We start from the raw sequence: 25584 nt of genomic DNA, 5'->3' as shown, positions 1-25584 counted from the left end.
ATTGAGTACAGGAAGAAAATATTTGAATTTTTATTAATAGTTATCACATTCATCTATATATCTCTATATGACTAAAGTTAATATATTATTCACATTTTAAAGCATGCCCAAAAATTTAACACACACTATATATATACATGCATACATATATGTATATATGCTATTTAAAATAGAGAAATATGTGCACACTAGACGCATTTTTTTGTTTTATTGATGGAATGTGCTATTGAAAGAATTTTAAAATGGCCTAGGATACGTTTAGATCAAGTTCTATAAACAGGATGTTATTACTGAGTATAAGGAAATAAATAAAAAAGGAACCAATAGAAGGTTTTAACCCTAAAAAATATGTCAATGCAATTGCATTGAATTGTAATTTGTTACATTTGTAATAACCTAGAAGGGAACCCATAAAATAATTATCCAGGTTTTTAAATGTTTTTTTCCTAGTGTTTCAAAAGTGACTCGGATTGCAGGAGACAGAGTTTAAAGGGTAAATAATTCTGAATGCCTACCATGCTTTTACAGGAAATTGGTAAATACACTCTTCTATCTTGATAAAATGAGCATTACCACTGGAGTCATCCTCAGGAGAAGCAGTGGCAGAAGCAGAATGGGCTGGGATGGGGTTAGGTCAAATTAAGACTATTAACTTGGCCACATATCAGAATTACTCAAAAAACTTAAAATATATGAAACATCCCCCTACCTCTGAAGTTCTGATTTGATTATTCAGGGTTGACTGAGGTACAGTATTCACAATTTTCAAAGACTAACTGTAAAATTCCAAGGTAAAACTGGGATTGAGAACCAGAGGGACTCAGTAAGTGGTAGAATGAATTTGACTTTAGGATGTATGTGTGTCTGAATCTAATTTCACAATTTACTAGTTATATACATTTGGAGATCCACTTTGCCATCTCTGAATTCTAATTTTCTCTTCTAGAAAATAAGAATACTATAAATAAAAGCCCTTACTACCTCTCACAGATGAATGATGTGCTGTGGGCTCACCTGCTCAAGGTGAAAAAAGTGCTGGTGGTAAGGTAACAGCTCTTGGTTCTGCTCTAAATTTGGAGTAAACAATGAATGTCCCTTAATGTCCTGTTTTTCATTCAGATAATGTCTATACATTTACATTGTCTTCTATATGATTTTTATTGGTATTTGAATAAAACCAGGCAATTTTAAAACCTGACCCAGATTAATACTAATTTAAGTCCTCACAATTAATATTCATCTGGGAAATTGCATATTATCATATTCCCTAAACCCATTTGATGTCCTTACCACTGGATATTAACTTTGGAAAAAGAAAAGAGAAACTGGGGCTGGGGATGTGGCTCAAGCGGTAGTGCGCTCGCCTGGCATGCGTGCGGCCTGGGTTCGATCCTCAGCACCGCATACAAACAAAGATGTTGTGTCCGCTGAGAACTAAAAAATAAATATTGAAAAATTCTCTCTGTCTCTCTCTCTCTCTCCCTCTATCACTCTCTCTTTAAAAAAAAAAAGAAAAGAGATACTCATACATAGCACATCTGAGTATGGTCCACAGAACACTAACTTTAGGTCTTATATGATATCACATAATGGAAAGGATTCCATGATTAAATGAGTTTCACAATTTTAGTGTTAGAACAAACTAACTTGACTATAGGCTTTCACAAGCCTTTTAATATGCTAAAGTTCATTGAAGTTCTACACGAAGGGCAAGACACAAATTGCAGAATTTCTCAAACTTATTTGGCCATACAACCTTTTAAGTTAATTGTTTCTTTTTAGTTATACATGACAATAGAATGTTTTGACATAATTATAGAAGCATGGAATATAATTCATGTCCCTAGTACTTTACCTTACTCTCCCTTCCTCCCATGTCCCTGTTCCCATCCTTCTACTCGATTTATCTTCTTATAGTTTTTTTTTTTAAATCAGTATCTTGTGGATGTACATGATAGTGAGATTCACTATGTTATATTCATATACGTACATAGAAGTGTCAGGTCAAATTCATTCCACTGTCTTTCCATATCCCATCCTTCCTCCCTTCCTTTCACTCCTCTTTGTCTACTCCACTGATCTTTCTTCTATTTTTTTAATCTCCTCATATTATTTTGGATTAGCTTTCACATATCAGAGAAAATATTCAACTCTTGAATTTTTGCCACTGGCTTATTTCACTTAGCATGATAATCTCCAGTTCCATCCATTATCCAGCAAATGCCATAAAGTCATTCTGCTTTATGGCAGAGTAATATCCCATTGTGTGTACATACCACATTTTCTTATCCACTCATCTGTTGAAGGGCACCTAGGTTGGCTCCATAGCTTAGTTATTGTGAATTGAGCTGCTATAAACATTGATGTGGATATGTCACTCCTGCATACCAATTTTAAATCCTTTGGATATATATGGAGGAGTGGGATAACTTGGTCAAATGGTGGTTCCATTCCTAGATTTTTGAGGAATCTCCATATTGCTTTCCAGAGTGGCATGCAACCTTTTTTAAGGTAACACAGGAATGAAGCTATCATGTTCAAACACATTTGGGGAAATACTGATCTAAGACAATATAACTATTGTATAGTAGTCAAAACAGGACCAAAGACACACATGACTTCCCTAATGTAGATGAAGTAGTTAGCTGCCTGGGATTAAAATACAGCTCCCCCATGTCTGAATCTAGTGTCTTTATGCTTGACTTAGATGTCTGTTATTTTTCCCCCTCATCTACTTCCCTTTGAGCAAAACATGGAATAATTTTCTATAAAAAGTATAAAGTTCTTTCACTGACAATTAATTTTCCTCAAATGTCAAGCAGAGGTTATAGAAAAAAGGAATGAAAGATTTTAAACCTTAAATTGCAATATGACAACTTGACAACCAACAACTAATGCTATCCTTGTAGAAAAGACAAATGATCCTAGATTCAAAGTTTCTGGTCTTATGCTAAAAGAGGTACAGAAGATCACATTTCTGTAATATACTTGGCTGTCTGTATCACCTTACAAAAACCAGTGTGTGAAAATACATGAAAGAGTTAGAACGTCTTCAATGATGTTAATTTTTGACCATCTGTCCTATGAAATTCAAGGCCAAGAGATAATTTTTTTTTAGCCTGAGACTACAACATTAAGCTCTGGTTGTAACACTAAGCTTCTGGTACAATACACAAAAATCAGATATCACTGTCATCTCACAAAACAAAACAAAATTCTAGAGCCAAATAGCAAAGGAAGTTTATGAAAAAAAATATTATTTTGGTAAAGAAAGAATTTATATCACATATTCGGGTAACCAACGAAACAGAGTTTTCTGACATTATAATCATTTTTTTTTGAAATAGTAAGCGGCTTATTGCAAAGGTAACAGCATAATTTTTCCTTATTGGAGAATAAATGCAAAGGTCAGATGTTACAAAATTGCTTAGGTTTTTAAAAGTAGAGAATATGATGGTAAGGAATAGAAAAAAGTTTAAAGTGTAAACTAATTATAGAAGGTAAATGAAGGTGTGATAAAATATGTCGTAAAAATAAAGGAAAATGTGTAAAACATCTTAAAAGATTGAGAAGTAGAGAAGTAGCAATACAAAACTCTTGCAAATGTGTAAAAAGACAGTCCTTATTTTTCTGTTTCCAAGGGACAGAACTATGAATAAAAGGAGAAAATTATAGGGAATATATATTCCAACACCAATTTTAAGGAGAAAATAATTCCCAGGGCTATAAGTTAGCACCTAATGGATGACTGAAGAGTATTAAGTTCTTCATCCTCAGAGGGCAAGAGACCACTTTGTAAAGTAGCTTTTCTGCAGGATTCTCATGTACCAAATGAGGGTTGAAATAAGATGACATTTAAGATGAGTAGGTACATTTCAATCCTGAGATATAAGAAGTCTTTTAAAAAAAAGTGTCCAATATATATGATCTGATTCACTTGATATACAATATGATAGCTATGCTATTTGAGAAATTGAAGGGGTTATTACTAAGACTCCAAAAAAAAAAAAAAGACTTCTTTCACTGTGGGGGAGATGCTGCAAGACTTCCTGAATTATGGGTACGCAGTCACAAAAGTCTAAGGAAATTAATAGTTTCATTTTAGACCAGCGCACTTATAGAACTCGAGTGAATAACATACAGAGGAAATTTTCCTAAGAAGTGAGAGAAGGAAGTGGTGTAAATTGCTTTAGAAAGAACAGCATATTTAGAGAAAAATATGCAGAGTGTGGTACAGCTGGTAAATCATAGAGTCTAAATGGTTTGTACTTCCTTTGAGGGAAGAGTGTAGATGAGGAGGAAGAAAAAGAGGTTATGAATGTAGGTTAGTAAAGGAAAGAAGAGATGAAAAAGAATGACCAAAGGAGAACATTGATAAGTATTTAGGGTTGAAAAAAGAAAAAAAAGAAAATTGGTCTTTTGAGTGGCTTTCTCTATTATATTTTTCTCATGGTCATTTGTCTTTCAGAATATTGTAAAATGAATCATTTTCTTTCATTTTCAGATTCAGCTTACCACTTGCCTTGGAAGTACTAATTATGTTTTCCTTACATAAGAGAGGAGAGATCTTTATTGTTGAAGGTTCATTTTTTTTAAAGCTATGCCTTAAATTCAAAACACTTATGAATTATGTCACAGCTATTTTTGAAATTGTTTTACCTACAATGAATATCATGAAAATTGTAAGGGGAAAATAGCATGGTTCCTGAAAAATTCTTTGACAAATTTATTTGGAGATTTTTAAGAAAAGAATTTGAAAATAAAGCTAGATTCAAGCACAACTTCAAGAAATAAGTAAACAATATCTCACACGATTTTACAAAGCAGCATTTGAAGAAATATCAGAAGACTTGTCTAAAACTAAACTGTTATAGAACAATGAGTCAAAGGTGAAACAAGTTACTGCAACAGTCATTACATGAATGAATCTACCCTCTTCATTTTTCAATTTAGTCCTATGAAGAAGATGGTCATCAAAGGTCATTTTATTCCCAAGTCAATAGTTTTAAGCAATAAAGTTTCTATTCTAGAAAGAAGTTGTTCAGGCCTTATACTGCAGCAACAATTTGTCTAGTTCAGAATTGAAAGCTAACGACAACAACAAAAAGTTTTAGAATTTCTCAAGAATGAAAATGGTGGTGACTTCAAGTGGTAAAAAGAAGCCCCAAATTCTGATTTGCAATTTTGAGTGAAGTTAATATTGGGCATTTTATGCCCATTCAGTTTAACTAGATACTTTCTTACAATAGTTCTTTTCTGAATAGTGGCCATTGCCTAGACCTATGTTAGGGGGGTAGGCTGTACTTGTTAGAGGCATTAATGAATAATTGAATGACAAATAAAGGAAAAAAGGAAAGAACTGACTGATAAACCAAGGAAACAAATGCAAACCCCTTGTACAGAAAGCAGCATTGCGTGGTGGAGATGAATACGGACTCAAGCCAGATGGCCTCAGCTGGATGTCCAGTTCTTTCTATCATTACCTATGTGACCATGGGCAAGTTAATAAGGTTCTCTGTACCCCTGTTTCCTTTGGTTTATATAAAATGTGCTTTTGTGTGAAAGATATGTTACATGACCCCAAACACTTTAAAAGTATGTGAAATACAGTAACTACCAAATAAATGTTGGCTCTCAAGATACTATCAAAGACTTATCCAGATAATTCAATACAAAGGTCATTCACAACTATGAAATTCGCCTACTGGGATTATGTACAAGATCTCCAGAGCCCAGGGAAATGGGCACAATGAATATAGAACTTTGGGTTTTTACCTCTAAAAGTTGTATATGTCATAGAAATCACTTTTATTTTGAGACTGTGTAGACTCCCCATACACTTCTCAAGAAGTGGTTGGAGATCCCTACTCCTCGCAGACATAGATTAGAGGCCCTGTTTTGCAAACACAGACCTATGACTAGATATGTTCATCTTGAGATCTATTTCAATATGAATTTTTAATTTTTGAATTTTCAATATTTGATTATTTATATTAAATAATTTTTTATCACTGCTGTATCTAGTGTTTTCTATTTATGATTGCTTAAATTTTGCTTTAGTTTGTCTTATAATCCATAACTCAGAAAGGGCAGCTTTGTGTCAGTGGCAGTCATCGCCAGGACTCCTAAATGTGAGCATCTGGCAAACAAAATAGCTATAACCCTGATGAGAGGAGAGAGGAAGGGATCCATTCATACATATGATGGAATTTAGATTACGAATTCTTGAAAATCATAGGCTGTTTCTACAGTGGTTGAAACATGGACATGCACATATCTGTAAACCAGATAATATTGTTTCCTTTGTTGTATTACCCGAAAGTAGTAGTTGCACTCACTAATAGGAAATGGATTATTTTGGAAAAATATCTACTATGTTTACCATACATTGCTGAGAAAATTGGTAAAAATTTAGAATACTGTTTTGAAAATATCAAAAAATAAAAAACAATTGTATGTGTACTTTTTAAAAAAAATATTATTTGTTGATGGACCTTTATTTATTTATATGTGGTGCTGAGAATTGAACCCAGTACCTCATACATACTTAGGCAAGCATTCTACCACTGAACCACAACCTCAGACTTGTATGTATATTTTTAGCTCTCTTCCCCTGAAATCTCCCTTCTCCTCTTTTCTGTTTCTTCACATGGTCACTACAATACTAAATTGTGTCCTTCCCTCCCAAATTCATGTGGAAGCTCTACCCGTGATTGTACTTGGTCTTTAGGAGGCGTTGAAGGTTAAATGAGTTAAAGATGGGGCCCTACTCTGATGGTACTTATAAGAAGAAGAAAAGAGGGACACTACTCTCTGTCATCTTGAGTACCTAGGAAAGGTCACATGAGGATGCAGCTAGAACATGGCTTTCTAAACCAGAAGAGGGCTCTCTCCAGAAACCAGTTTGCAACCTTCAACTTCCCAGCCCTCAGGACTGTGAGAAAACAAATTTCTGTTGTTCAACAGAAATTTTTGTTATGGCAGCCTGAGTGGACTAAAATGGTCACACATGGAGAAACAAGAGCTTTATAAATATGCAGTTTTACTTACCATTAGTAGTCTGTCTCCTACTTGCAACCTTCCATCTTTTTGTGCAGCTCCACCATCTATAATTTTTGTCACATAAATGCTGTTGTCTCCAGGAATGTGCTGGTTCCCCACACCTCCTGCAATACTGAAGCCTAAACCTATAGGAAAAGAGCAGAAAATGGAAAACAAATGCAATTAGCCACATTTAAATCATTTTTTAAAAACAATAGATCTTTAATTAATTGTAACAGCAATATATAAAACAAGGATTATAATTCAATCAGTTTTGTTCTTTAACTATTTGAAGATTTTTTTTTGCGGGGGGGGGGGGGGGTGGTGGTGTGGTACTAGGGATTGAACCCAGGGCCAAGTGCATGTGAGGCAAGCACTCTACCAACTGAGCTATATCCCCAGCCCTGAAGATTTGTGGTTTTGGCTAATGAGAAAAAAATCTTTTTTTATAAATCCCATATGAACACTAGTTTTGTACTATTTCAATACTGTGCAACTAAATGCTGCTGTTCTTCAGCTAATTAGTTCATGGTGGGAGACTGGTCAGAACAGGGATTGGGCAAAATGTGCAGAGGGAGCTTATGTGAGCCTGGGAAAACACAGGTACAGTCCTTATTAGGTCCAGTATATGAGCTCATCCTCACTGTCTTCATTACTCTAGCATAGAGAAAAGAAGTTTTTGACATTGCAGGATGTAAAATAAAGCTGTCAGAAAATCACACATGTCCTGAGATAAGAGACATGAGGAAGACACACTGGATATTTAGGTCGTAATTTCAGAGAGAAGATAAGGAAAAGAAGCTAAATATTTGCCTTTCATGTCTACTTCTCTGGCCACCTTGTCTTTTCATATTTCCTAGCAATCACTGTTACTAACTGATAGTGAGGCTAATGACACAAAAAAGTGAATCATCCTTGTACATAGTCTAAAGTTTAAAGAAATGGTTTAACTTTACTATTTTTACAACAACCAGCAGGATATTATATCATATTTAAATGTGGAAATTTCCTTTTTTGAGAGGTGATTTTTGCATATGATGACTTGTAAAACTTATATTTTTATTTTATTTTTATATAATGATAATAAGAATATAGTTACTTAGTAAAATTGCTCTGAAGTCATTTTAAAGAAATAATTGACAGAATTTTTAAGGGTTTAGGAAAAAAGGAAATCCTTTCAATGGTGACTGAATATACATTCAGTATAATATTTATAGAATATATTTTCATTGAATTTCTAAATCATAATGATAATATGAAAATTAATCAAAAAAGGATATTAAAGAAAGGCATTTGTTACTAAAAGACAGAATTTCTGTAATGTTCCTGACTAAAGAAATGGTTCTTAAAAATAACATACTCAATTGATAAATCTATCATAAAACTTTTGGCATTTTACACAATAATAATGAAAAACACTTTAAAAATTTCTAATTCCATTACCATGCTTTTATTGAATAAATATTGTGTAGGGCTATATGCTCTTAAGATAAATGATTAATGGAAAAAATGATGAAATAGTAAATTATAAAGTAACACCTCTGGAATTATATTAGAACTGCAATGATTTTGTTAAATTAACCATATTAGTTGTTAAAAAATAAGTGACACAGCAATCTGTATATGGGGTAAAAATGGGAGTTCATAACCCACTTGAATCAATCTGTGAAATATGGTATATTAAGAACTATGTAATGTTTTGAACAACCAACAATAAAATAAAAAAAATAAATGGAAAATGGATTTAAATTGATAGGGCAATTAAAATAAGTGTTATCTAATTTCTTACTGAAGTGGGTAATTATTTTTTATTAATACTTTGCCACCCCATAGAACCATGAATGTATTTACCTAGGGTTTAAAGAATTTGTTTATAAAGCAAAAGATGACCTAAAATAAATATGATGTTCCCCATTTTGCTTTTAAGTATGAACTTCAAAACACATATCAGCTCATGCTTTCTAAAATTATCACTTTATTAAATAAATAAATGCGCATAAGAAAGTTTCAAAAATATATTTACTAAGTTTCATAGCCATGTGGGAGGAACAAGCTATTGCATTTTAGCTCTAAGGAGGTCATTCCAAGCTCTGTATAAATAAAAAAGTTAAACACAAATCTAGGAATTATGATATACATCTACTAGGGCAGCAATAAATGCCACAGACAATCTTAGTTATAGAAAAGCTATGGAAAACAATTACCACCATAAAGAAGATTAAGTCCAAAAAAGAGAGTAACTATGTATTTGATATTTGAAGTTCAAGATTGTACCAAGACAATAAAATCACTATGGATACTGTGGACATAAATATGTCAGCTGAAAAACAAATAATAGGGTTTTTTTTTTGAGGTTAGGTTTATGTACTTTTTTAACTAGTGACTCTGCTCAAGGTGAAGGAAGATATTTTCAGTATACATCCCTCTCGGAGTCAGAGAATGTCTTTGAGAGCACAAAGCTAAAAATTTATCTCACTTTAATGGAACATGAATATATTTAAAAACAGCCCACCATATTCCAGATATTCAATTCAACATGTCTCCATCCAGAATACAACTTTATTTACAGATAGAAGTATCCATCTGTATTATAAGATTAAATCTATCTGTGCTTTATATAGAGAGCCTCTATCAATTGTGGCCTATATAAATGTAAAGAAATGGCTTCCTAAATTGGGAGTTCATAACCCACTTCAATCTAATGTATGAAATATGATATGTCAAGAGCTTTGTAATGTTGTGAACAACCAATAAAAAAAATAAAAAATAAATAAAAAAATTAAAAAAAAAAAGAAATGGCTTCCTATACTGTTCTACAGACACATTACAGAAACAATGACCCACAAGTGGGTTCATATGAGTGGGTATGATAACCTGGGTGAAACAATATTCTAAACCCAGGCAATGTCAGTGATTGTTGTAGGACTACTTTATGAAGACAAACGTCAGCTAGGACTACTAAGTAGCAGGAAGACCAAACCCAAATGAGTAGTATGCCTGTTCCTTATGTTTCCTCTTTTGACCCAGGGGCAGGATGCCCACATTATAGGCTCTAGACTAGATGAGGTCCTCCATGACCAATCTCTATTGGCACTCTCTACTCCTCTCTGTGCACTAGCTAATCTTCTCTTTCATTTCACTCCATGCATCACTGCATGGAGTAAGCTCTATGACGACTATGATTTTTGTTCAATTTACAGTATGTAAGAAGAACAAGTCCAGGTACTTAGTGCCTCATAAAGATGTATTAAATGAAAAAAAGAAAGAAAAAAATGAATTAATGTAAAGGATGAGGAAAGTCACCAAGAAATATAAGAGAATGAGGAAAGTCTATGAGAAAACTTTCCTTAAGATAATGACTTTGAATAAGCAAGGGAAAGAAAAATGGACACTTTTGTTTGGGATCAGCAACTACGTAAGTTACTGCTCTGGCTCTGGTAGATTGCATTAGCTCTCCACCCTCAGTCAGCAGCATCTATGCCAATTTCAGAGCAGGCAACCTGGCAACAGCAGAGATAGCTCCACATTCTGATGCTTTCATCTACTAATTATGCATATTTCACTCTCAATTTCCTCATCTGTAGAAAGGGAGCAAGTGTATCTATATTCAATAGTAACTAGCATATAATAGATGCTTGATAAATAAAATAATCTACTGTTAATGAGCCCTTAAATAGTTTGAAAAATCAGAAAATATTTTGATATAATTTAACTGGTTATGATAAGTTCTATCATGGCAATGATGTTAGACGAGCATAATTACTTAGGGAGCAGGAGAGGGATTAGCAATAGATTTAGCACTTCAGCTGGGTCTGAATATCAAAACAGAATTCATTAAAGAGAGTGTGCTTTTTTAAATTTAAATTTTATTTTTTAAAGAGAAAAGGTTATTTAATTTCACAGTTTCATAGGGTCTAGTCCATGATCAATTGGTTCTGTTGCTTTGAGCATGCAATGAGGTTGCATATGATGGTAGGGAGCACATGCTGGAGCAATCTGCTTACCACAAGGTAGCTTGCAAGTGAAAAAAAGAGAGAATGTTTCAATATTCCCTTCAAGGGTATGCCCCATGACCTATATTTCTCCACTAGTTCCTACCTCTCAAGGGTTCTACCACCTCACAGTAGCACCATGGGCTAGGGACCAGGCCTTTAACATATGGGCCTTTGGTAAAGAGAATGTACTTTTGACAGGAACACATCCGTTGGATTCCAGACTGACTGACTGACTCAAGTCTGCTATCCTAAAAAAACACATGGTGCTGATAAAACCCGAGCTCTCCTGAGTTTGAAATAGTTACAGAAATGCTTAGTAAACCATCAAGAGATGTATGTATGATGTGATAGCTAGGGTGGCCCCTATCAGGGTAAATATAATGAGTATCATAAAGATTTGAGTAAGAAACACCCAAAGTGACAAAATTGCTGATTTGGGGGAATGTGGTAGTTTTTAAACATTTAGAGAATCAGCATCTATTTTGAAAGTAAATCTCTAGAACTCAGAAATAATTCAATAATTGTTATGGCTCAGATAATAAGCATTCCCCAAAAGCTCATGTGTTAGTGCAAGAAGGCTCAGGGGTGAAATGATTAGATGATGAGAGTTATACCCAATCATTGGATTAAGTGGATGATAACTGAAGGCAGGTAGGGTGTGGCTAGAAGAGATAAGTCACTGGGGGCATACTTTGGGGTTTATATTTTGTCCTTGGTGAATGGGTAACTCTCTCTCTCTCTCTCTCTCTCTCTCTCTCTCTCTCTCTCTCTCTCTCTCTTTTTCTCTCTCTCCTTCCTGTTGCTATTTCCTGAGATATTTTCCTCTTCCACACCCTTCATCCATGATGTTCTGCCTCATCTTGGGTTCAGAACAGCAGAGTCAGTCATCTACAGATGACCTCAGAAACCATGAGTGCCAAATAAAACTTTCCTCCTCTAAAATTGTTCTTGTCAGGTATTTTGGTCACAGCAGTGAAATATCTGTATAAAACAACCAGTTTTATTGAGAATTTTAAACAGAACCACTTCTTTCAGTCAACTGCAAAATAAAATCAGTGAGCTGAGTTGTTAAGCCTCATCAAACCACTGGTCCTAACACTACCTACTGTAGAACATTTGGCCATTAAGAATAGGACTAAACATTCCATGTGCCTGCTGGTTGTATACAAAGATGGCACAGAAAAATATAAGTAATCAAGGCACAAAAGGAAGTAAAATCAATAGATATTTCAGGACACTAGCAAAGGAAAAAAAGCATGTCCAATTTAAACACCTAATTTCCTAAGTAATTAAAAATGATCTGTTTGGCAAACATGGGCTGTGCACAAAGAATTTCAGAACTACATCTGTTGCAAAAAGCTGGGCTCGTCATTCCATATTTCTGGCACATCCCCAAATTCTCCTGTTAATGTAGGAGATACAGGCATAGTACAGGAACTCAGAACCTGGTGAAAGCTTATAACTGAACCTTTCTCTGCAAAGAATCTTTTCCTCATTCTATAAAAAGAGAACCCTGTGAGCAGATCATAGCTCACCCTCTCCCTGTGTTGTCTGCCTACGCTGAGGGGGAGGTGTCAGTGAGAGGAGGGGGCTGCAGCAGAAGTCTTGGCAGCATAGATTGATACTGTGCTTTGAGAAGCCCAGAATAAAAACTGAAATGCTTGAAAATGTCATATGATTACAGTGTACCCATATATTCTTTGTGGGTGTAAAGAACCAAATCCTATGATGCCTTAAAACCATTCAATAACTTGGTTCAACTTCATTTTATGTGACTTTACTAGAAGAGCACTAGAGCTTCTCCAAACAATTCAATATTGTTAAACAGCCTGGTTCTGTCAGAGCTTCTTTAGGATCTGCCAGGTAGGGTATTTACTGCTTCACAGAAAGCACTAGTGGTATTCTTCACATTCTGTATATATGCTAAAAGAAACACAAAATCTATCCTGAACTCTGGCTGGCCCCGTCTAGGAACCATACATCCATGTAGGCAACTTACGATCTGAATGTGCATACATGTCAATTAAAAAGCAAGAATAAAAAAAAAAGTTTCAAAAACTTCCCTATGGATCCAGTTTACATTGATAACAGACTATTTGACATCTCTTCCCCTTCAAAAAGAAACTTTTGCTTTAAAAACTATCAGAAATGCACCTTTTACATTTATTTGAGAGACTAATTAATCCTTTGGGCATTGCAGATATGGTCAATTAAAAGTCAAAGCTTTATTTTCTTATTCTCTGGATTTTTTTCCAGGTTCAAAGAACAAAATTTGGGGTTGTAAGAAGCGGTTCTGTTTAAAATTCTTAGGCATTGTCTAAGCATCCTCAGTGGTGCTCAAATAATCTCTCACAGATTACCCAATTAACTACCAAAACCAATGCCACAAATGTGCCCTCCTCCTATTATCTCATCATGATTTCACTTACACTTTGAACACACCACATCAATACCTGTTTTCCCTTTGCTCAAGGGAATAAGCACCCTTCTTCTTATCTAAACCTAAATCTTCTAGGATATTTCTTATTATTCATTTTTTGCCCCTGTAGAATATTCAGTCTTTTGCCATAAATGTTTTTGTTCTCTTCTGGCTTTGACAATTCTTCTGCCCTATCCTAAAAAGATCTTTTCTTGTACTTGCCACAGGCTCCTTATTGTAAGAGCAGAAGGTTTTTAACTGATGACCATCTCCATTTCCATACTACAAACCCTCTTTGATCTCTTTTATCTGGCTCCATATATCATAGTCTATTTACATGACATATTTTAGGGGTTAAATTATGTCCATCCAAAAGATATGCTGAAATTCTAGCTCCTGATACTTCTGACTGTCACCTTATTTTGATCAAGTTCTGTAGATGTACTTTAAGAAGAGATAGCACTGGGTCAAGTGGGGGCCCAATCCAATGATTAGGGCCAATGTTTTTTTATCAGAAGTGAAACTTTGGACACAGAAACACACATGGAAGAATGCATGTGAGGACAGAGCGATATTGGAGAGAAGGATCCACAATACCAAGGGCTGCCAACAGTTACCCCAAAATGTTGGGAGAGAGGTTTGGAGCAGACTTGCCCTCATGGCCCTCCAAAAGAACTGGCCCTGCTGATAACTTGATCTCAGACTTTAGCCTTTAGAACAATAAGTTTCTGTTGCTTGAAATTATCCAATTTGTGGCAATTTGTTATGGCAGCCCTAGAAAGCAAATATATCTAATTTTTATGGTTTGAGTGGTTATATGTACCTCTAGCTCTTTCTTTTTAATGAAAGTCACATGATATACAGGCATATACATTTTAATATTACCTTTTTCTATAATGGGGTTGGGTGAGTAAACTGCAAACCAGCTCCACCTGGCAAAGAGTTTAGCCAGCTATCCAGAATTTTTATCCAAAACTCAAGAAAATTTATGAATTTGCTTCTTTGCTTTACATAGGAAACTACAGATTACCTTCACATTTTTACCTTTGACAATGTTTCTTATTTATCTTACTATATCTCTGTTTTCTTTGCTGTCTTATCTTCTTTATACTGGCCTAAGACTGTGGTTCACAGAAGAGATCCTCACACTAGGAGCTTCTGCATCACCTGGGAGCTTGTGAGAAATGCAAAACTTGTCCATGCCAGATATCCAGAATAAGAAATTCTGGGGATGCATGCTAAATTTGACCATTATTTCTTTCAAAATAACACTTATTTCCTATAGAATATTCCATTAAATACTATTGTCCATATAATCTTGCAGATAATCCATTTCTAGAATTGCAATTACCACTGCTCTGTTGATAAGTGCCCAAGGTTCTGGTACCTCCAACACTCTGTTAGGTTTGATTTGTCAACTTGAAACTCACAAACTTGAAAGAGTGTGCTCATAGCTTCTTTTCAAAACTGGCATGGAAAGAATAAGGAATTGGACATTATTACCCTATATGGATACATGACTACATGACTGGCATGTTTCCATACCATGTACAACCGGAAAAACGAGAAATTATTCTCCACTTATGTATGCTGGGTCAAAATGCATTCTACTGCCATGTATAACTAATTAGAAAAAAATTAAAAATTTTTAAAAACTGGCTTCTTGTCTTGGCTCCTGCACTTTCCAGTTACGTTACTATTTCAGATTAAATGAAAGCTTCTTCGTGTTTAGCATCATACCTACTCATCACTGAGTAGCAGAGCGCTTAGTACAATAACTGTTATAGAAGAGATTCTTGAAAAAAATATATGCAATTTTTATATTTTATCAGAAGCTTCAGTATAAACGTATGAAATTTTAACTCCTCTTTACTGCTGTTTCACTAAACCAAGTGCTAGACTTATCATGCCTGTGTCATTGTAGGAGTCTTTGTAATCATACTCCTTGATTCCAGTCTTTCCCTTCCAGTTTTTCCAACTCATACTTCAAATATTTTAGGTTAGCTGTTTTTCCCAAAATTTTCATTGATTATATTCTTCTTTAACTTGAAATGGTCCATTACTCCTTATTCTACAGGAATTCTACATACTGTCTTCACCATCCCTTACTTCTCTACCATTAAGTTTTCCCCCCAAAAGCTGACCTTGCTACGATGGTTTTATTTTGCACTTGTTCCTTACATCTGAAATGCCTTCACTACTTTAATTTCAAACATCACTCTTTGTGAATTCTAACCTATGGTAGCTCACTTCTAAATTGAACTTGAGCAGACATAGTTCTCTCTACAAGCATTTTCTACTTTTCTTTAATTAATAAAAGACACACGTGTTGATGACTACTTATGTATCAGGCATTGGCCTGAATATTGTGGTTATGTCACTGAATTAGGTATTTTCTAGCGGAGGGTAAGGTAAAGAGGCAATGAAGTTGCAATATATTAAGGGATGATAAGAGAGCAACAGTAGCTAAGGGAGGGTGTAGGTGGGATGACTTCATTGGATTGGAGGAGGAGGATGGTGTCAGAGAAAATTAATTGCAGGTCACAATATTCAATCTGAGACCTGGAAAATGAAAATGAGCAAGGAAGAAAAGGGAGCAGGGAGAGACCACCTCTGCACAGGGAAACACATATTCAAGGACCCAGAGTTGAGAAAGATCATGGCTTGAGAGACTGAAAATAATTCAGGTGAAAGCAGTAAGTAGTTTCACACAGAGTGAAGGACCTAAGAGTGAAGGATCAAGTCAATTATCTCACCAAAGTACACTTAGTCCCTGATATGGCTCCTGATAAAAAGTTTGAGATAAATAAATGAAAAAAAAAAAAAACATAGAAAGCCCCTTTCTTTAACGACTCACAAGGTAAGGAGAAAAGGATAATGGAGATGAATAGGCAGATTGCAGACGTGATGACAAGACACTGATTGTGTTCTCATCTTAACGCTGATAATAAGAAAGATGGTTACTAAACAAGAATGATGAAAGTCAGAAATTGGAAGAGGTACAAAAATTTTGAAGAAGTTGTTAGGAAATTTAAAAATACCATTAAGTAGAGAAATGCATACAATTTTCAAAAACTGTGTTGATTGTCTGGTTAGGGTTTTAAGTATTTCTAGGAATGTATTCCTCCAGCAATTCCCAATAGTCTGGTATAAATACAGAACATATAGGCAGTTAGATTCACCATACATATTAACCTTCTATGTACACTGATCTTCCATTTTTTACCAAATTATAAAATCCTAGAAAGTAAAGGTTAGATCAAATAGACCATCTGGAACACAGAATGGGCATGTATTAATCGTTCAATCTCATTAGCAGAATGAATTAATGATTGGGTTGTTTAAGAAACAAGTGGTCACATGGCACATATGCTTTTAAATGTCAAGCATCTCATATTAACAAAAATGTGGATACTTTAGTTCATTTAGTGCTTGAGAATGAATGAAAAATATGTCAGTGGCTTTCCTAAAGGAATGATGGAAATGACCAGTGAGTGGCATATTTATTCTTTATTAATGCAAAGAGCTAGCGGCACTGACCAATTTACTTCCATTCCTACAAAGTAAATAGCCTATTCACAGGTTGACTGCTTATATGACTGTATGATGGAATGTGATTGAATACTTTCATATTCATATATAAGTCTGTTTCTTGTGGTTGAAATGGGATACCATGCAAACTTCTAGAATTAAAATGTAACCTAAATTACAGGCAGTGCCTTTACCTATCACCTCATCTGTATGGGTTTTACAGGTGAATTCTATCTGCCAAAGCAAACCAAAGTCATTCACATTGATGTCTGGGTATTGTCCAGACTGTGTTGAAGACAGATTATGGCCTTCAAAGTCATAAAAATTACATAGATTATTTAAAAGATATCAGAATCATCTCAAAGGTTGAAGTTGGATAAGAATTTTCCAGCTGGCAGGATTGATGCTGGGGAAAGCAGCCTAAGTCACCTAAAAGGTAACTAGGTGGGTTTTGATACACATCCATCCATAGAGACTTTTTTCCTATAATATTTTTTTGCAAAGTGCTTCTTAATCTCCACTTCTTTAAATCAAAATTATTACCCATTGATGGCACATAATTCTTTGAGCGTCTCTCATTTTAATGCCATATAATTTTCTATAAGTAATTAGAAAATAGTTATAGGAAAGGTTGATGTTTGAACATATAAAAGTTGGTCTGGCATGGATACCAACTGGTCAGAAGAGGTTCCTGCAATACATAACTGCTATCATATGTGCTATCTAATTCATTCTCTCATGGTGGACAGTCAGCACTTTGAACGTCGAGGGGTAATAGCAAGTTTAATTTTTGCACTCCAGGAGTATTATGAACAAAGTAAATGCTCTAAAATTAATGTTGAAAATTAATTACTGAATTAAATATGTATCACTGAATATTTTTCTATGCTTTAGTGAACTCTGCAGAAAAAGGTACAGGGGGTAAAATAATACAGTGAGATACTCCATTAATTCATTTTAAAACATTCGTTTTTCAGGTCTTATTAGACACCTAGAGCTGTCAAAGCATAAAGTATCAAGCCAGAGTGACATAAACAATAGAAATGTATTGCCCTGCTGTTCTGGAGGCTAGAAATCCACTATCAAGGAATCAACAGGGTCCGTTTTTTTCTGAGGCCAATGAGGAAGAATCTGTTCCATGCCTCTTTCCTAGTTTGCCATTACTTAAATCTTCTCATGGCATTCTCCCTCTGTGTCTGTTTCTGGGTCCAAATTTCTTCCTTTAATGAGGATAACAGTCAAATTGGATGAGGGCCCCCTCTGATGACCTCATTAACTTGCTTATTGGCAAAGACCTTATTCTCAAAAAACTTGACATTCACATGTACTGAGAGGTAAGATTTCAACATCTTTTTGAGGTACACCATTCTACTCATAACACCAAAACTGGGGAATATAAATACAAGTAAGACACAGTTCCTGTCCTAAGGGAGCTTATAGACCAAAGTAGAAAGAATGATAAGTCAATAGAGAATATGCCAATGCTTTGGGGGAAAAAAGGGAAAAAACACCTTGTATCAGGGGAGATTTATTTTGGACAGTGCTACAATTTGGATCTTAAATGTTTCTCAAAGGCCCCTTACCAGGCTTGGTCCCCAGATTTGCATTATTAAGAGGTGCAAATCTTGGTTCTAGCATATAAGAGTTGTATGATCTTATTATAAGATTTTGTGGCTTCTCTAAGCATCGATTTTACTAGATGAAGAACATCAAGGAGGCCAATAATTACCTCATGGTATCATAGTGAGAATTATGATAATGTGTTAGAAGGAATCCACAGGTATAAGTACCAATATTCAAGAATTTGGGCTGAATGGGAAGTGTCTGGGTCACTAGGGGTGTACCTTCAAAGGGGATTGTGGGACTCTGGGCCCCTTTTCACTCTCTTTTGCTTCCTGGCCATGAGATGAGTGGTATAGCTCTGTCATGCACTCCCTGTACTTTGTCAACTGGTACACTGACCAGAGAGGCCCAAAGCAATGGGGCCAATTGATCATGGACTGAAATTTCCAAACTTGGGAGCCAAAATAAACCTTTTATCTTCTAAGTTAATTATATCGGATATTTTCTTATAGTACTGAAAACTGATTAAAATAGAGTAACAACCAAGTCAAGCCCTGCTGAATGGTTAGAAGAAAGGCAGGCAGCAAGGAATTCTAGGTAGAGGGATCAGCTTATAGAAAGGTTTGATCACCATGGTAAAGGAGTAAGTACCATTAGGAGGAGATACTAAGAATTGAAGATGGAGAAACAGAGGCTCATAAAGTTCTAAAGGTGTTGTGTTAAGGGGTCTGGACCTTGTATTAGTGGCATTAGGGAGGAAAAATTTTAAATAGGAGAAGGACAGGATCAAATTTAGCCTTTCTCTACTTTCCTTATTAATTTTTTTTGCAGCTTAAAAATATGTTATATGGTAGAGAAATATCCTTTTTTATCATAAAGCAAATTTTCTCCTTTCATATTATGCCTTATTTTCTTTATTATACTCACCTATTATGTTTTAAAATTTATTTAGAGGGAATTTTTTCCCCTAACTTGTCTCTGTTGATGATTTGGTTTGACATATTAGTCTTCCTGTGCTCTACCCACATTCCAATCTTGTCCTATACTCATAAATCTGAATTTTGAAAATTAAAAAACTAATATCAATAGGTATTTGTAAGCTTTTGAGACTCTAAGCAACTAACCTAAGTTAGTTCCTAAGTCCACCGATAAGCTTATTGCAATTCACTGATATTTTAAATGGGCACTTTCAGCAGATGTTTGACTTCACTGCCTTACTTGATCACCCTCCCAGGGCTCTTTGTAAAAAAGATAATTGGAAATTCCAGATTCATCTTGAACCCTAGGACAGAGTAAGTGTTATATAATTGAAATAATTATGAGTACCTTTTCTTTTTGCAAGGATATCTCACTAGGAAAAATGAAGGACTTATTATAGTTTGGATTTATGAAGTGACTGAACAATATTTCCAGTATTTATTGTATTACATCAAACAAACCAAGGATGATGTTTGAAACCACTGCATAACAAAATCTCCCTTAGGAATGCGTGTAACGAGTGTTAACATTTTCAATTACACAGAAATTGAAGTAAGGTATCTGCTGGTCCACAAAATCTTTTTCATTGCAACTAATGATCTTTTATATCAAACCCTTTAACCTTTACAACAATCTAATCTATCTTGCACAAAGGTGCAACATGTGCCTTTGGGGTTTACCCAAATTAGTTTACTTCTCTCTCTCTCTCTGAGACACACACACACACACACACACACACACACACACACACTACAGTTCACATGATGAAATAATAAATGGAATTTTGGAAAAAGTCACTTGATGAGTCTGTATCCTAATATGTAAGACACATAAAATAATGTATGACATGACTGCTGTATGGTAAGAGAGAAAGATTTCTGATGCAAATCTTGGTTCTAGCATTTAAGAGTTGTATGATCTTATAATAAAATTTTGGGCCTACTTTTTCCTCTATTAGACACTGGGTCTCTGGTTTAATTCCTAGGTCCTTAATCAAATACATTGAGTTGAGTTTTGTGCATGGTGAGAGATAGGGGTTTAGTTTTGTTTTGCTGCATATGGATTCCTACTTTTCCCAGCATCATCTGTTGAAGAGGCTATCTTTTCACCAATGTATATTTTTGGTGCTTTTGTCTAGTATGAGATAACTGTATTTATGTGGTTTTGTCTCTGTGTCTTCTATTCTCTACCATTGGTTTACATTCCAATTTTGGTGCCAATACCATGTTACTATAGCTTTGTAGTATAGTTTAAGGTCTGGTATTGTTATGCCTCCTGCTTCACTCTTGCTAAGGATTGCTTTGGCTAATCTGGGTCTAATTTTTCCAAATGAATTTCATGACTGCTTTTTCTATTTCTATAAGAAATGACATTGGAATTTTAATTGAAATCACATTGCATCTATATAGCGCTTTGGGTAGTACGGCCATTTTGACAATATTAATTTTGCCTATCCAAGAGCATGGAAGACTATTCCATCTTCTAAGGTCTTCTTCAATTTCTTTTTTTAGTGTTCTGTAGTTTTCATTGTAGAGATCTTTCGCCTCTTTTGTTAAATTGATTCCCCATTTTTTGAGGCTACTGTGAATGGGGTAGTTATTCTAATTTATATTTCAGAGGGTCCATCACTGATGCATAGAAATGAATTTGATTTATAGGTATTGATTTTATATCTTGCTACTTTGCTGAATTCATTTGCCTAATATAGGAAAAAGTAGGCCCAAATCTTCACCATATGAGACTAGGCCTCAACTTCCTAAATAAGATTCCTAAAGCTCAAGAAATAAAATCAAGAATCAATAAATGGGATGGATTCAAACTAAAATGCTTCTCAGCAAAAGAAACATACAATAAGGTGAAGAGAGAGCCTACATTTTGGGAGCAAATTTTTGCCACACGCACATCATATAGAGCACTAATCTCCAGGATATATAAGGAACTCAAAAAACTTAACACCAAAATAAAACTAAACAACCCAATGAATAATGGGCCAAGGAACTGAAAAGACACTTCTCAGAAGAAGAAATAAAATCGATCAACAAATATATTAAAAATGTTTGACATCTCTAGTAACTAAGAAATGCAAATCAAAACTAAGATTTCATCTCACTCCAGACAGAATGGCAGTTGTCAAGCATACACATCACAATAGTGTTGGTGAGGATGTGGGGGGAAAAGCTGAATGTTCTCTCTGATAAGTAGATGCTGATCCATAATGGGGAGGAACATGGGAAGAATGGAGGAACTTTGATTGGGCAAAGGGGAGGGAGGGTTGGGGAGATGGTATGGGGTCAGGATTGATGGTGGAATGAGATGGCCATCATTACCTTAGGTACACATATGTGCAATGCTACATTGCGTATAACCAGAGAAATAAAAAGTTGTGCTGCAATTGTGTACAATGAGTTTTTTAAAAAGAAGTGTTTGTCCCTTTAGTAATTTTTCATGAAAAGAGAATCTGCTGACTGAAATTTCCTTGCAATTAATCTTCCAGGCCTTAGTGGAACATGGAAGTTTTGATGTACAGAAAGTGTCAGATTCAGCTAATTATATTGTTTGCCTTGTGAATAAACTATTACTAATGGAAAAAAAAAGATTTTGTGGCTTCTGTAAGTATCAATTTTACTAGATGGAGAACATCAAGGAGGCCAATAATTACCTCATGATGTCATAGTGAGAATTAATTATGATAATGTGTGAGAAGGAACCCACAGGTCTAAGTACCAGTATTCAAAGAATTACAATGACACTCAAATGTGATGATTATTCTTTGTAGCTGAAAACCATATATATTTATATAAACTTTAGGTATTATTAACATCTAAAGTAAGATAAAATACTAGAATATAATATAAATTATCAGGCATATAAAACTGCATCTGATCACTGTCGCTCACATCATCTATAATCTTATATTTTATTTTCTAAACTTTCCCAAAGTATTATCACTTATCATCCCAACTGGGTTTATCTCATAGGAGAAAAAAGATGAATTACAGATCTGAGTTCCAACTCCTTACTTTTTTTTCATCTTTTCAGTTAATCTTCTTCAGTTACTGTACACTTAAGTTGTGAATTCTGTCACTCAAGAGTATCTATTATGGCTCTACAAGTGCAGAAACTAAAATTTGATTGTAATATATACACACTGAGAACTGTGGTGGCTTTTAAGCACAATTGCAAATATATAGAAGCTATGAAATATATCTGAACAATTGACATAATTAGCTCACATGTTTTGGAGATGTAGGTTCAATAATTTTGGAATGTGGTCCTACTCAGACAGCTGTTGGCAGATGGAGATTTAATGAGGTTTTGGTTTAATCACTGATCCAGAACATTGCTTGCCCTTCAACAGATTATCAAACACTTTATAAGTATACTGGAGAAGAGTAAAGAAACAAAACTACAGAACACAATAATATCTATGCTAAACAGGTAGTGTTAAGAGATAATTGCTTTAAGAGAGAAGAGAAAAAAGGAAAAGAAATCAAGAGAGCTCTAACCACTGAGGTCAGGATAATTCACAAACACTATCAAAATAAAGTTGGTCATCCTCTGAGAAGAGGAAAAAGGAGTAATATAGATCTAAAAGGAATGGGGATTCATTTAAATAAGAAGTCCTAGGATGTCCCAGGTATTAAGGTGAATCGATTTTGTTTTATGTACTCACCTCTAGTTTCCCTATCTTCATTTACATTATTTGCCCTAAGTGGGGATCAAGCAGGAAGTGCTCAAATTACCTCTGTGCTTTTACCCTGGGCCTAAGAAATACTAGGCACTCAATAAATATTTGTTGACTGAAAAAATAAAACAAATAGCAGCACAATTGTTGCTATTAATTTCTTATTGAACAAGTTATCTTCAAAGATTTCTAATCCTTAGACCTCTTAATTATATATCTTCTTTAATCTTACTTCATATTAACAAAACATGCACTAGGCCATTTGGTCCTGATACATGGATTTTGAGTTAGAATATGTCTAGAATATTAAAAAATGTTGAGATAAAACGCCTCTTGCTGAGATTATGAGAAGTAAGCCAGTTAATATAATGGTGATCTTTAAGTGCTATTTGAACCTCTCCTTCTATCTTTCCATAATATTTTGGCATTAAGCCAGGAAAAAAAAAAACTTTTGAAATCACCCCAAACTTATGGGAGATGATTTTAGTGGTGAAAATGTATAAGTATATCCATAAAAATGCTAAGTCATGTTCCTAAATCTCTCATCCTAAATGGAGTCTATTAAATATTTCACTTCTACTATTTGTATGATCTAAATTTATTTCAATTCTTCAATTTTGGGGTTATATAACTTAAAGGACTAATTTAGCATGGAAAAAAGCTAAACTGCTTATTACTTTTTCCAACATTCTTTTACATTCTACAACATTCTTTTATTTGATCCCTGCAGAGGTCAGCAGAGAGCAGCTAAAGTGGAGGGACCTTGGATAGGTCACCAGGTGGATTATGTTATCCAGTTAGAGCTGAATGGTATAGTTTTTAAAAGTTACTTCCTATGAAAAATTGTGTTATATATGTGTAAAAAGAATTGTAATGCAAAAAAAAACCAAAGTGCATGTATAAAGGCATGAATTGGCGAGAACATACTCTATATACAAAGATATGAAAAATTGTACTCTATATGTGTAATAAGAACGTAATGCATTCTGCTGTCCTGTATTTTAAAAAATAAAATCAATAAAACTAATAAAAGTAAAAAGATAAAAAAGTTACTTCCTTTATAAAATGAATATTAAATGTCAGAAAATTAGTGAGGAGCAATAATATTAACTGTATTTGTTATTTCCTATATATCAAGCAGGAAGCATATCTTATTTATTATGCCTTATCTTATTTAAACCCATTTAAAAATACTAATGAGGCAGGTATTATAACACTTTCGAAATAAGAATATAAAGACAAAACATGTTAAATAACATACTCAAGGTCAGAGATAATGATTGATGGGTCAGGACATGAACCTCAAAGTGCCTTGAAGCAAAACCTTTGTTTTTAACTACTGTGTTTTTTTGGTTCCTCCTCTTTTTCATTACATACCAACTTGAAAAGCTCCACAACATTTTTCAAACACAAATCTTAGCAATGGTAAGTAATTTAAAATACTCAGGAAAAAATCTAAATGAAGTATATGGAAAAACAATCTGTCTCAGGATGAACATTAGCTAAAACTATAGCATGTTATTAAATTTTATATCCATTTAAGGATGGCAGGCAATGACATCAGTGATTAAGACCACTGACGTTTATTTGGGATGATAAAATTGATGTGTGCATTTCAATAAAACTAAAAGTTGATATGTTAGAAAAAGTCCTAGTTACTTTCTTAAATATTGTTTCTAATGAAATATGCCAACATAAAGTTTAACAGAATTTCTTTAGTTTTTAGTCACCAATGCCAAAATGAGAGCAATCAAAACAGCTACCATCATGTTGTAAACTCTTGAAGATTTTTGTTATTAATTATAAGCTAATGTCTTTGCACTTGGTGGTTGCTGAAATCTTGATTCAATCTATTAATTTAATGCATAAACGGTGTATACAACTCTTCCATTATAAAATTTTCACACCTGACCAAATGAAAAAACATCTTTAATTTCAAAATAATTACTTTCCTGCATTTCAAATTATTGCTAAGCATAAAATTATGCAATCTTCTTGCTTCTGTCTGATAAATTTTATTTTTCACTATCTTATTTACTTTGAGAAGCATGAAGAATCTTTTTGGCTACTGTAACAAGTAAGAAATTGAAGAAATTGAGTGAACTTAAAGCTTTTGTTTGATTTTGACAATGTTCCTTTATCTAAGCCAATGAAATAAAAATTTTATTCTTGTTAAAATATAGATTTTGAGAAGATTCATGATTGTCAGTAATTTTAGTCACTTAAATTAGTTATACTTCAGGGCACTTTTGAGTGCTGGGCCAAGGTTCTACATCTAAGAATAAAAAGATTTGAATCCACATTTTTGAGAGTGAGAAAAAGTTTAGTTTTTCAGTGATAGTGTAGTCCATTATGAAACACAACAATGAATG

The 25584-nt window shown here is 34.3% G+C and overlaps 1 protein-coding gene across 5 annotated transcripts in view; it reads right to left on the bottom strand.

Annotated features, from left to right (window-relative positions):
- DLG2 (discs large MAGUK scaffold protein 2) overlaps positions 1-25584 on the bottom strand; it is a gene marked incomplete at both ends in the record, with an annotated part of 2048692 nt that overhangs the window by 496538 nt on the left and 1526570 nt on the right. For all 5 annotated transcript variants that reach the window (XM_081281630.1, XM_081281626.1, XM_081281627.1 and 2 more), the window contains one exon: positions 7051-7187. In XM_081281630.1, coding sequence (XP_081137756.1) covers positions 7051-7187 — 137 coding nt within the window. The remainder of the gene's footprint in view (positions 1-7050; positions 7188-25584) is intronic.

The sequence above is a fragment of the Spermophilus citellus genome (genome assembly GCF_964194105.1).
Source record: "Spermophilus citellus genome assembly, chromosome: 2".
Classification (NCBI taxonomy): Eukaryota; Metazoa; Chordata; class Mammalia; order Rodentia; family Sciuridae; genus Spermophilus; species Spermophilus citellus.
This window is presented reverse-complemented; position numbering and strand designations above follow the sequence as displayed.